The sequence below is a fragment of the Sinocyclocheilus grahami genome, unplaced genomic scaffold (assembly GCF_001515645.1).
Source record: "Sinocyclocheilus grahami isolate Dianchi unplaced genomic scaffold, SAMN03320097.WGS_v1.1 scaffold423.1, whole genome shotgun sequence".
NCBI lineage: Eukaryota > Metazoa > Chordata > Actinopteri > Cypriniformes > Cyprinidae > Sinocyclocheilus > Sinocyclocheilus grahami.
Window position 1 is genome coordinate 635,349 of NW_015505602.1, and position 12,763 is coordinate 648,111.

Below are 12,763 nucleotides of genomic sequence, written 5' to 3' on the forward strand. Positions count from 1 at the left end.
ACCTCTAACACGCATATGCAGGCACAAACACACAAGTACGACGGTCAACCGGCTTCGATTGGCGAAGCGAAAAACAAGGTGACCCCGACAGCACCGGCACACACACATACACACTGAAAATGTGCTCAAGTTTGGCTCATATGTGCACACACTCAGCAGATGTTGCATCGCAACGTTTGTGTACGCTAAAGGCTAGGATATGGAGAATGAACACAAACACACACACAATTTAAGCGGTACTATTATCTGATTACATCGAGCACATTAGAGCGCTCTATTAAACGCTCCACTGATCTAAGATGGCTCTCGGCTGAAAGCAGATGTACTGCGGACCCTTAAATACAGTCTGGAAGACGTGCTGCATCGCTGCCTCCTATCTGCCAAAGATCCGCCTCGGCACGGACAGTTTAGAATCGAGTGGCTGAAAATCATTATGAGGCCTTCTGGTGATTTTATTCAACTTGCAGTTTACCGCTTAACACCAATAATAAATCTTTAACAGCTAAAGAAATGAAAAGTACACAAAATTCCCATAACAAGCTGTTTTACTCTACGCAACAGTGCACCCTCATGGTGGCGCCATGTTGAGGTCACATGTAAGCGGCAGCCTTCCGGTCTTTCTCTTGAATCCAACACGGAAGTGATTTAAACTGCAGTTCATCAACTGGCCGCTAGAGACTGGCTCCAAAAGAGAGTCAGTCCCATAGACTCCCCATGTTAAAACGCCCAACTTTACAGCAGAAAAAAAATGTTTACAGGTACAAAAAGTGGTTTTGGTCTATATAGCTAATTTTGCCCTTCATGACAACTGTAAATTACAGTATATTAAGCATTAGAGTTCTGCATAATTAAGGGTGTGGCCACTTGAGTGACAGGTGGATTGCCGCTGCTGTCACTACCGTGGAGCTAGGTGGGCGTGGTTTCAGCAACCAAGCACCTCAGCTTCACCCACGTCCTGCCTCTTAGCCCATTTTTGATTATCTGCGCATCACTGCCAAGATGGCGACGACCAGCTCCGCCCACTTTGGGCTTCAAAAATGCTCTTAATAAAACGTTCCGGACCTTGATTCTGATTGGTTGAGCCGCATTCAAAGCTGCTGTAAATTACTCTAAAAACATACACCTGTGTTGCTCGGCAACCACTTTGCTGCAATCACAACTGTTTCTGAGGAACTACATTGTTTGACGGAAGAATAATGTTTTTATTAATATCATTACATTTTAATTGCTCTGTTTTATTTTGTGAAATCTTGCTACGTGCCCATTTTTGATTATCTGCGCATCACTGCCAAGATGGCGACGACCGGCTCCGCCCACTTTGGGCTTCAAAAATGCTCTTAATAAAACGTTCCGGACCTTGATTCTGATTGGTTGAGCCGCATTCAAAGCTGCTGTAAATTACTCTAAAAACATACACCTGTGTTGCTCGGCAACCACTTTGCTGCAATCACAACTGTTTCTGAGGAACTACATTGTTTGACGGAAGAATAATGTTTTTATTAATATCATTACATTTTAATTGCTCTGTTTTATTTTGTGAAATCTTGCTACGTATATGTAATAACCGTTTTATAAAAGCAATAACCCCCGTGAAGCCGTGGTTTACAGTGAATTTATAACTCCGCTCCGCGTCGTGCCAAACAACGCCCCTTAGCTGTTAAGAATTCACTGTAAACCACGGCTTCACGGGCTTTACATGCTTTTACAGGCTTTATTAGAAACCTATGGGTGACATCACGGACACTACGTCCATGTTTTATACAGTCTATGGTCACATGGCCAGCCGAATACTACTTGCTTTAGCTTGTTAGCTTGTCTTAATATTTTTGGATGTGGAATACATTTATAATGGGTGACAAATATGCATTTGAATAAAATATTTTGATAACGGTATCTGTAATGCTACATTCACACCAACAAGTGTCAATATAATATCAAAGATACGCTAACAGTCAAAAGTTTCAACACGTCAAAGTGAATTTATGTTTCTAATGATGCTTTTGGTCCAAAAACTTCTGCTTAAATGTCTTTGTGTACAAATTTAAATGATGCTTACAAACAAATGTATGTTCAAAAGTTATAATAGTAATAATAAAAAGAAAAAGCTCAAATCCAAGAGTGCTCATTTGTGTGACATATTTTGGTAACTACATAATTCCCATATTTGTATCTGTGTTATTTAGTACTTTAATGACTTTACTATTATTCTGAAAATAATAAATAAAAAGGAGTACAAAAGTTATAATAGTAAAAGTAATAATAAATAGAAGCAGCTCAAATACAAAAGTCTTCATATCTGTCACACATTTTGGTAACTATATAAATCCCATATTTATATCTGTGTGATTTAATAATTTGATGACTTTACTATTATTCTTTAAAAATAAATAATAATAAAAAATAGTATAAATAAAAAGAATTACATAATAAAATGGTGTCAAGAGCACAATACGTGTTCAAACCTTTGGACAGGTAATGTACATAAAAAAGTAGCATGCAACTAGAGATTCGTGTTAGTAAAACAGTATTATCTACTAGTTATTATTGAAACTTATATTAGAAATATGTATTCAAATGCATGAAGTGTGCTAAATAAATGTAATGTTAAGCATGTATTAATCTCACATCAAATTTGGCAGCCATAAATGGAGATATTTTGCTATATTTTAGGCTGTTCTGGATCATGTTTTGCTATTGCTATTGTTACTGAGTGCTAAAAAACTTTTTATAGCTCATGACATTTATGTGCAAAACAGTCTGTCCTGTTCAAGGTCTCAGCCCAGAATAACTAGTTATTCTTGAGCGGGAGTGTGAAATCGGATGGGGTCCTCTGCTTCTGTGTCTCGATGTCAAGCTGAGCTTCTCTACACTATTGCACACTCACTCCGTCCCAATAGCGACCCCATGGCAACGCCACACCTCACGCTAACACATGCCTCTTCATGCCGCGAGCAGCCGGTCTGCATAAATGACACGGTCATGACAAACACGCACACATACCAATCACATATACAGAATAACAAAGCATTTGATAGAGAGAGAAAGAGAGAGATCGTCTGTCCAGCACAGTCCAGCCTCCCCGAACGCGCCGTTTGCTCTTTAAAACGCTCCTCCCTTAAAATACAAAAACGATTTATTATTGTATTAACAATTATTATTATATTTCTCAGTGTTACACCATTAAAAAGTGCAGCTCACATTTCTCCAACTCTCTTCAGAGGAGAAAAGAGAAAAAGAGTCTCATAATAAGACGAAGGAAGCCATGAGAAAATAGAGCAGCATATGCACTTTGATTATTTTTAACATCAATGAAGATACACATTAATGCTGTAATACACACATAGGTGAATCTCGCAAAACCTGTCAGGAACATGTCTGGGTCCTATTTCACCTCATAATCAAAAGAAAGAAATTAGATATATATTTGCGTAAAGAAAATAAAGCCTGTTTTTTTCAGACCATTAATCTTTTTGGCAATTGTGACATTATTTTCATGACAATTAAGCACATTTTACTCCATTACCACAATGTAAAAAAATAATGCATCATTTAAATTGTAAAATATTCATAAATAGTGTGCAGTAATATTAATTACACAGCTTTAATGTATGCATTATTTTAGACAGAAAAAAAAATGTATTAAAAGGGATGGTTCACCCAAAAATGAAAATGTGATGTTTATCTGCTTACCCCCAGGGCATCCAAGATGTAGGTGACATTGTTTCTTCAGTAGAACATAAACGAAGATTTTTAACTCAAACCGTTGCAGTCTGTCAGTCTTATAATGGAAGTGAATGGGAATCACGGCTTTGAGAGTCAAAAAAACATACACAAACAAAACCAAATTAAACTGTGCAAGTATTTCAATTGTAAAATATTCATAAATAGTGTGCAGTAATATTAATTACACAGCTTTAATGTATGCATTATTTTAGACAGGAAAAAAAATGTATTAAAAGGGATGGTTCACCCAAAAATGAAAATTTGATGTGTATCTGCTTACCCCCAGGGCATCCAAGATGTAGGTGACATTGTTTCTTCAGTAGAACATAAACGAAGATTTTTAACTCAAACCGTTGCAGTCTGTCAGTCTTATAATGGAAGTGAATGGGAATCACGGCTTTGAGAGTCAAAAAAACATACACAAACAAAACCAAATTAAACCCTGCGGCTCGTGACGATACATTGAAGTGTAAAGACACAGCATGTATTAATCTCACATCAAATTTGGCAGCCATAAATGGAGATATTTTGCTATATTTTAGGCTGTTCTGGATCATGTTTTGCTATTGCTATTGTTACTGAGTGCTAAAAAACTTTTTATAGCTCATGACATTTATGTGCAAAACAGTCTGTCCTGTTCAAGGTCTCAGCCCAGAATAACTAGTTATTCTTGAGCGGGAGTGTGAAATCGGATGGGGTCCTCTGCTTCTGTGTCTCGATGTCAAGCTGAGCTTCTCTACACTATTGCACACTCACTCCGTCCCAATAGCGACCCCATGGCAACGCCACACCTCACGCTAACACATGCCTCTTCATGCCGCGAGCAGCCGGTCTGCATAAATGACACGGTCATGACAAACACGCACACATACCAATCACATATACAGAATAACAAAGCATTTGATAGAGAGAGAAAGAGAGAGATCGTCTGTCCAGCACAGTCCAGCCTCCCCGAACGCGCCGTTTGCTCTTTAAAACGCTCCTCCCTTAAAATACAAAAACGATTTATTATTGTATTAACAATTATTATTATATTTCTCAGTGTTACACCATTAAAAAGTGCAGCTCACATTTCTCCAACTCTCTTCAGAGGAGAAAAGAGAAAAAGAGTCTCATAATAAGACGAAGGAAGCCATGAGAAAATAGAGCAGCATATGCACTTTGATTATTTTTAACATCAATGAAGATACACATTAATGCTGTAATACACACATAGGTGAATCTCGCAAAACCTGTCAGGAACATGTCTGGGTCCTATTTCACCTCATAATCAAAAGAAAGAAATTAGATATATATTTGCGTAAAGAAAATAAAGCCTGTTTTTTTCAGACCATTAATCTTTTTGGCAATTGTGACATTATTTTCATGACAATTAAGCACATTTTACTCCATTACCACAATGTAAAAAAATAATGCATCATTTAAATTGTAAAATATTCATAAATAGTGTGCAGTAATATTAATTACACAGCTTTAATGTATGCATTATTTTAGACAGAAAAAAAAATGTATTAAAAGGGATGGTTCACCCAAAAATGAAAATGTGATGTTTATCTGCTTACCCCCAGGGCATCCAAGATGTAGGTGACATTGTTTCTTCAGTAGAACATAAACGAAGATTTTTAACTCAAACCGTTGCAGTCTGTCAGTCTTATAATGGAAGTGAATGGGAATCACGGCTTTGAGAGTCAAAAAAACATACACAAACAAAATCAAATTAAACTGTGCAAGAAACTGAACTGTATTCATATAGTTTTTTACCTCTGATGCACTGCAATGTCTGAACTGTCCTGAGCGCGCGTCCTCAACAGCCGGCACATGATGCATCTTCTTCTTCTTGCTTTACAGTGGATCGCAGACTTATAAGAGCATTCCCGCCACCTATCTCTCAATGGACCATCGACACTCCTAATTCAGATTGTAGATAAGAGTGTCAATGGTCCATCTGAGAGATAGGTGGCGGTAATGCACTTATAAGTCTGCGATCCACAGTAAAGCGTCGGCTGTCAAGGACAAGCTCAGGACAGTTCGGACATTGTGGTGAATCAGAGGATAAAAAATTATATAAATACTGTTCAGTTTCTTGCACAGACTGATAGTTTCGTGTCTTTACACTTCAATGTATCGTCACGAGCCGCAGGGTTTAATTTGGTTTTGTTTGTGTATGTTTTTTTGACTCTCAAAGCCGTGATTCCCATTCACTTCCATTATAAGACTGACAGACTGCAACGGTTTGAGTTAAAAATCTTTGTTTGCGTCTTCGTCTGAAGAAACAAAGTTACCTACATCTTGGATGCCCTGGGGGTAAGCAGATAAACATCAAGTTTTCATTTTTGGGTGAACTATCCCTTTAAGGTAAATAGAACCAACATTTAGAATAGCAAGAATTACAGGAGAAATTAAATAATTTAATGAAAATTGGGTGAAAAATAATCAATTAAAAAACAAATCATTAAAAATACTTATAAAATTATATATTGATTATAATTATTGTATTTAAATTTTAATAATTTTAATTGCGTGTGTTTTTCATGAACATAATAGCACAATAAAAAATGTAACTCTGCTTAAAATCAGTCTTCATTTTCTTTATTCAAAATAAAATTTCATTTTTTTTCTGTTGATTTTTGGGATAAAACGTGACCAGGCCATGTTTCGGTGAGATTCATCCCCACTACGTCCTGAAACATTCTCATACACACACACATACGCGGGTAAAGGCAGGTTTTTTCCATTAACTGGAGGGTTTCTGTAAAAGATGAGCCCCTATCAGCGCACACACACACACACACACAAAGAAACACGTCACTAGAGCAAAGTGTGGCGAGAACTATCCGGCGCACGCAGGCGCAAAATCAACTTTTTGCTTCTATATTTCACAGCAAATCTGGAAGAACAATTCTGATTGGTTTCTTCAAATGTCCTTTTGATGAAAAAAAGATGACATCAAGGTTTTTTTTTTTGTGTGTGTGTGCAGTTTTTTTTTCTTCCATCCGGATTCCATCCCAGAAGACCTGGAACGCTCCTTCAAAAAAAAGTTTTCTTTTTCCGCCCTGGTGGTTAATGTTTTGAAATGATGTTTCAGTTGGATATACGACACATCACTCACAGCACACAGACGACAAAGAATCCCGAGAAAAAGAGGGACTTCACTACTATTGTGCCAGCGATAAAGAGAAACCACAGAGAAAAAAAGCAAAAGAGACGAGGATGGAGTTCATTTGCTGTCTTTAAGTCTCCAGATGGCATAGGTTTCAATGTCTGCGGCTTTCAGCTGAACCAATCGGAACTGTTTACTTAGAAGACGAAAGAGAGGATAGATAGAGAGAGAGAGAGAAAGAGAAGGAAGGAACAAAGATACGGAAAATCAGGTCAATTGGGAAAGACGCGGAAAACGGCTTGGAGAGATCAGGGATTTCGAGAAAAACAACTATAAATGGAGACTAAAACAACCGAGATGCTGCTAATGGTAAGAGGGCGTCTCGTTTCCCCTCATGGCTTTAATTACTCGCACGGGACGTCTGAGACCTGGAAAAATACAACTCCCAGAGTTCCTGCGACTCGATCCGTTTCAGCAGTGGCCAATTTAAAGGCTGTCAAATGAGCTCCCATGAGCCTTCGGGTCTAGACGCGAGGTTGATTCGATGAGACGAGGGACGGGGCCGAGCTGATGCATTCACACATCCAAAAGATGTCAGACCTCTCCAGCCTGAGGAACACAGGGGAATAGGGCTATAAAACCAAAACAGGAAGGAAACGGCATCCTGGTAATGTGTAGTTGCGGCGAGAACGCTCTCAGAGCATCTTTAAATGGCTTGGTTGGATTTAGCGACTATCCCAGGGTCCAGAACGGATACTAATGCACAAAAGAACCGTTGGCGTAATTAGCTATAAGCAGGCATTTGGACTACATGTTACCAGAGTAAATAAAGACGAAAATAGAGAGAGAAGCTCAAAGGTTAAAGGTTACAAGAGTGGATGGCTAAAAGTACCCGTGTTGTGCCGTCTGGCAGCAAGTTAAGTCTTGTGCATAAGGACGGGGTTTCGGGTCAAAGGTCAAATGGGGTTCGGGGGGGGTTTGGGGGTGGAGAGGGCGAATCAGGCTTTCAGGGCATGCCATTGTGCCACGTTTGTGCGTGGCCGGCTCAACATGTCCTTCCAGTGTTTGACCTCGGCAGGACCGCTCTTCCATGACAAGTAGATCTGAGAGAGAGAACAAAAGAGAAAGAGATGATGGTAAACAAGACTGAAGGGCACAGCAGGGTTCCCGCTCTTGTCAAAACCAGGTGGGGAATCGTAAAGAATTTAACGACTCGTTTCCAATTCCACGAAATTATTCCAGTTCCTAAATGATTCCATTAATGATACTTTTAGTAGTTTTGAAGAACCCCATTTTCTGTTGTCGTGCCGCTTTTGAGTCAGTACGGCTGCTGAACCGTGGTGCCAAAAACACAGTCAAAGGGCTTTGGCACAGCGTTCGGTTACACTTTATTTCGATAGTCCACTTTAGACATTCTATTAACTATAAGTAACTTTGTAACTACATGTCAACTAATTCTCATTCATTTGCATCTACATGTCTACTAACTCTCAGAGTAGACGGTTAGGGTAGGTTTAGGGTTAGTAGAATAAGTTGACAAAGAAAGTGTTAGAAGATATTAAGCAGACAGTTTACTAATACTCTACTAACTGCTAGTTGACATGTAGTTGCAAAGTTACTTACTGTAAATAGAATGTCTAAAGTGGACTATCGAAATAAAGTGTAACCCAGTGTTCTGCAACAGTGAACGAATTTCATGGAAATCATTTGATTCTAGTATTTTGTTTTAAAAATAGGACCGATTCCCAACCCTTTTAAATTAGGAATTTAAAATTTGTTTATTGTATAATATTATGTTATTTAATATTGTCAGTGTCTGCGCTTGCTTGGCCATTTGTTGTGGAGAAAATAAGGAAAGTGTGTCCAGCTGAATTAATTTAGTATTTTGTTAGACGGGTATAAAAAAGCGTAGTTTACCGCGGCAGCCGTCGCGTGACGGCCTCCTTGTGTGAAGACCGAAGAGTGTAAAGACTATCGACTCTACCGTGCGACTCCACCGGGCAGGGACACCGGCAAAGGTTAAGTATCGCTTTTTATTTCTCCTCTTTCCTATTACTTGTTTCACTTCTGTTTCAGTTTTTATAACCATTTCTTTCTATGTGTAAGTAAGTTGTTGTTTTCTAGCATGTGTGTTTGGCAGTGTTATTTTTTAGGATTACTGATAAACTACTGTCATTTGATTTGTATTATTTGTATTTGTTATTTATTTAAATGTTATTTATTTTATAGGTATTTATTAAGTTTAGTTTGATTTAATTTGAGTTATTTTAATACTTCAACAAACTAAATGGAAATGAAATAATATATATTGAATTTATAAATGTGTGTATATACAGTGGGTACGGAAATTATTCAGACCCCCTTAAATTTTTCACTCTTTGTTATATTGCAGCCATTTGCTAAAATCATTTAAGTAAATTTTTTCCTCATTAATGTACACACAGCACCCCATATTGACAGAAAAACACAGAATTGTTGACATTTTTGCAGATTTATTAAAAAAGAAAAACTGAAATATCACATGGTCCTAAGTATTCAGACCCTTTGCTGTGACACTCATATATTTAACTCAGGTGCTGTCCATTTCTTCTGATCATCCTTGAGATGGTTCTACACCTTCATTTGAGTCCAGCTGTGTGTGATTATACTGATTGGACTTGATTAGAAAAGCCACACACCTGTCTATATAAGACCTTACAACTCACAGTGCATGTCAGAGCAAATGAGAATCACGATAAATAAATATTAATATTAATAATATGAATAATAGTGAAGCGCTGCAGTGAACAAAAGCATCACAGTTTTGCGTTTTGTTCTGAAACTGGCAGCAGATAGCCGAGATTTATGCTTTTAGTTCGAAGGGAAATCTTATACAGTATTACAGTTAGTCGAAATATAATGGTGATTAATTTCAACCATGTTGGTATGCAAATAAGCGGTCTGAATTTCTAAATATATATATAAAGGAAGCACCTTTCCAATGACATCGTTGCGGCTCAGTCGATCCTTGTCCATGACGGTGATGATGATGGTGGTCTCTCGGAGAACATGTGCGGGCACGTCAAAAGGGAAGGACTCGTTAAAAACGGGGTTCAGGCAGCGTTTGATGGTGACTGTCTTCTTCTTCTCCACTCGCTTGTCTTTGTGCATTAGCCATACTTTTACATACGGGTCTGCAGCCAATCAGAGAATGAGAGGCCGTGAGTTATGCAAACGAGACATGCAGCTATTCATTGATTATGACGTCTCAGCCCATGTTTATGTTTTTGTTATTATACGTGTACCTGAGGTGCCCCCGATGTCCATGGCTTTGAGGTTGCGAGCTTTTATGATGTTAACAGTGATGGTGTTGGCAGTGGGGTTATAACACAGAGACAACAGCAGATCTCCACGACTTCCCTATAACACACACACAAGCCAGAATGAGATTTGAGAGTGAAGATTTTCAGAAAACAATGCCATCAAGGTCAGTCTGTTACAGCCTACAAAGACTACTGTGGACTACTCTTGTGGAGCTTTTCCACATCCGCTTTGATTGTATGGAAAGTGACTCACGCTGCCATCACTGCAGGGTTTGAGATCCTTCCAGAACGTCTTCAGCTGTCCGAGCTCCACTTTATTCAGAGGAATCGAGACCTCTCCGATCGGGTCGTTACGGCTGAACCGATCGTAATCCAGCACCTGGAGATACAGCGTTCGCTCCCGCACCTTCTCATACGGGAACCCTGAGGAGATGTGAGACGGGAGGATTGGATTCATCCGGAATGATGAAAGCAGGACATACTTCATCCCAACATTAAAAGAAAATGTTTTGCATAGTAAAACCAGAAACATTTGTGCATTGTGACTTAATTTTCTTGACAATTAGGCATATTTCCTCCTCAAATTCTCATTAGTGTCATGTAAAAAAACAACAAATAAAGCCCCTCTCATTCTTGTATTAAGTCTCTGTATTTTACTTCTACAGGCTTTTAAAAATGTATTATGGTCATACTGATACTCATAACATTGTAATACAGTATTTTTTCAGTATTACAGTGAATAATTTTTACAATTGTTATAATAATTTTTATTTCAACCAACAGAAATGAAAGGCAGTATAACAAATGCCACCATGATATATAAATACTTTATTTATATAATATTTATGTACAATTGCATTTATGCATTTTATCCAAAGCGACTTGCATTGCATTCAAGGCACACAATTTCTTGTTGCAACTGCCTTGCTCTACTGTTTGAGCTATAGGAATGCAAATATTTTAAATAATAATAATTATTATTTATTATATAAGAAATAAATACTTAAAAAAATGTTTTTAATAAATTTAATTTATTATGTAAGAAATAATATATCATTTAAATTGTTTTAGCAATTTAAGTAATATAATAATAAAATATTCATTATCAATTATTTTTAAATTAATAATAATAATAATTATTATTATGTTAATTCATTATATTAGAAAAAAATCATATTTATTTATTATACAAGAAATAATAATAATAATTATTATTTTATTTATTTATTTACTTATTTATAAGAAATAATATCATATCATTTAAACTGTTTTAGCAATTTAAGTAATATAGTAATAAAATATTAATTATCAATTATTTTAAATTAATAATATATAATAATAATAATTAATAAAAAATATTATAAATATTTATATTATAAATATAATTTTTATATCAATGTAAGTAATATAGTAATAGTAATATCAATAATCATTTATTTTATAACAATAATAACAACAACAACAATAATAATAATAATCATTATTATTATTATTATTATAATTATCATCCATGTATTCCCTGGAAATCAAATCTATGACCTTAATGTTGCAACCCGCTTTTTAATATATAATTTATTTTATAATTTATATAATAATAAAATATTTTATTAATTTATATTAAATCATTAACTGCAATAATAATAATAATAATAATAATAATTAATGTTTTTTAAGCAAGACATATTTTCTTTTTTTGTACTTTGGGATGAATATGACCTAAACATATTCTTGACAGGTTTTGTGAGATTGTTTTAAATATCTAGAATATACTATAATTTGTATTTTTATCACGTGAGAGACTCGTTTGAAGAGAATTAATGAGAGAATTGTTTAAACTAGAAACTGTTCCACAACTGACCTTCAAACAGGAAGGTTTCGTTCCAGTGAGGGTTGAGATTTTTCCTCTTGACTTTGGTCTCGAGTTTGTGCTTTCTGTCAGGCAGCAGGTAGATTTTGACGAAGGGGTCGGACGTCCCAGAGAAGTCTTTAGCGGGCAGGTCTTGACCTTTGAGTATCTTCACCGTCAGAGTCGTGTCTTGGAAGCTGTAGCCCAAGCTGAACTGAATCCTGCCCAGTTTCTCGCTCACTGGGCCCTCGTGGTCGTCGTCTTCCGACCCCGGAGACAACTAAAGAGAGCGTCAGAGAGAAAGAGGAACGTGAAGAACGGCGCTGTTACAAAAAATCAAGCACAAACACCTCAGCCTAACCATAGATCTGCTAGAAAACATCTGGAGTTTTCAAAACCTGACATTTGCTGTTTTCTTATTAACAATTCAACGACTCCTGCTGTTATTATTGATCGAGAAACACAAACACACACACACACACACACAGACACAGACACAGACAGACAAACAGACACACACACACACACACACACAGGTTTACATTTGTGTAAGTGGGGACATCCCATAGGTGTAATGGTTTTTCTACTGTACAGACCGTATATTCTATTGCCCTACACCAACCCTACCCCTAAACCTACCCCTTACAGGAGACTTTGTGCTATTTCAGATTTTCAATACACTCCATTCTGTGTGATTTATAAGCGTTTTGAAAAGTGGGGACATGGGGTAATGTCCTGAAAAGTCACCTTCTCCTTGTAATACCTATGTCATACCTTTGTCATTATACAAAT

The 12,763-nt window shown here is 36.9% G+C and overlaps 1 protein-coding gene across 3 annotated transcripts in view; it reads right to left on the minus strand.

The window, feature by feature from the left end:
* Window positions 1-6,337: 6,337 nt before the first annotated feature.
* LOC107551433 (synaptotagmin-7-like) overlaps window positions 6,338-12,763 on the minus strand; it is a 157,806-nt gene continuing 151,380 nt past the window's right edge. For all 3 annotated transcript variants that reach the window (XM_016233034.1, XM_016233035.1, XM_016233033.1), the window contains 5 exons: window positions 11,984-12,251; window positions 10,379-10,548; window positions 10,108-10,222; window positions 9,797-9,996; window positions 6,338-7,926 (listed from right to left, as the gene is read on the minus strand). In XM_016233034.1, coding sequence (XP_016088520.1) covers window positions 7,822-7,926; window positions 9,797-9,996; window positions 10,108-10,222; window positions 10,379-10,548; window positions 11,984-12,251 — 858 coding nt within the window. In that variant the 3' untranslated portion in view covers window positions 6,338-7,821. The remainder of the gene's footprint in view (window positions 7,927-9,796; window positions 9,997-10,107; window positions 10,223-10,378; window positions 10,549-11,983; window positions 12,252-12,763) is intronic.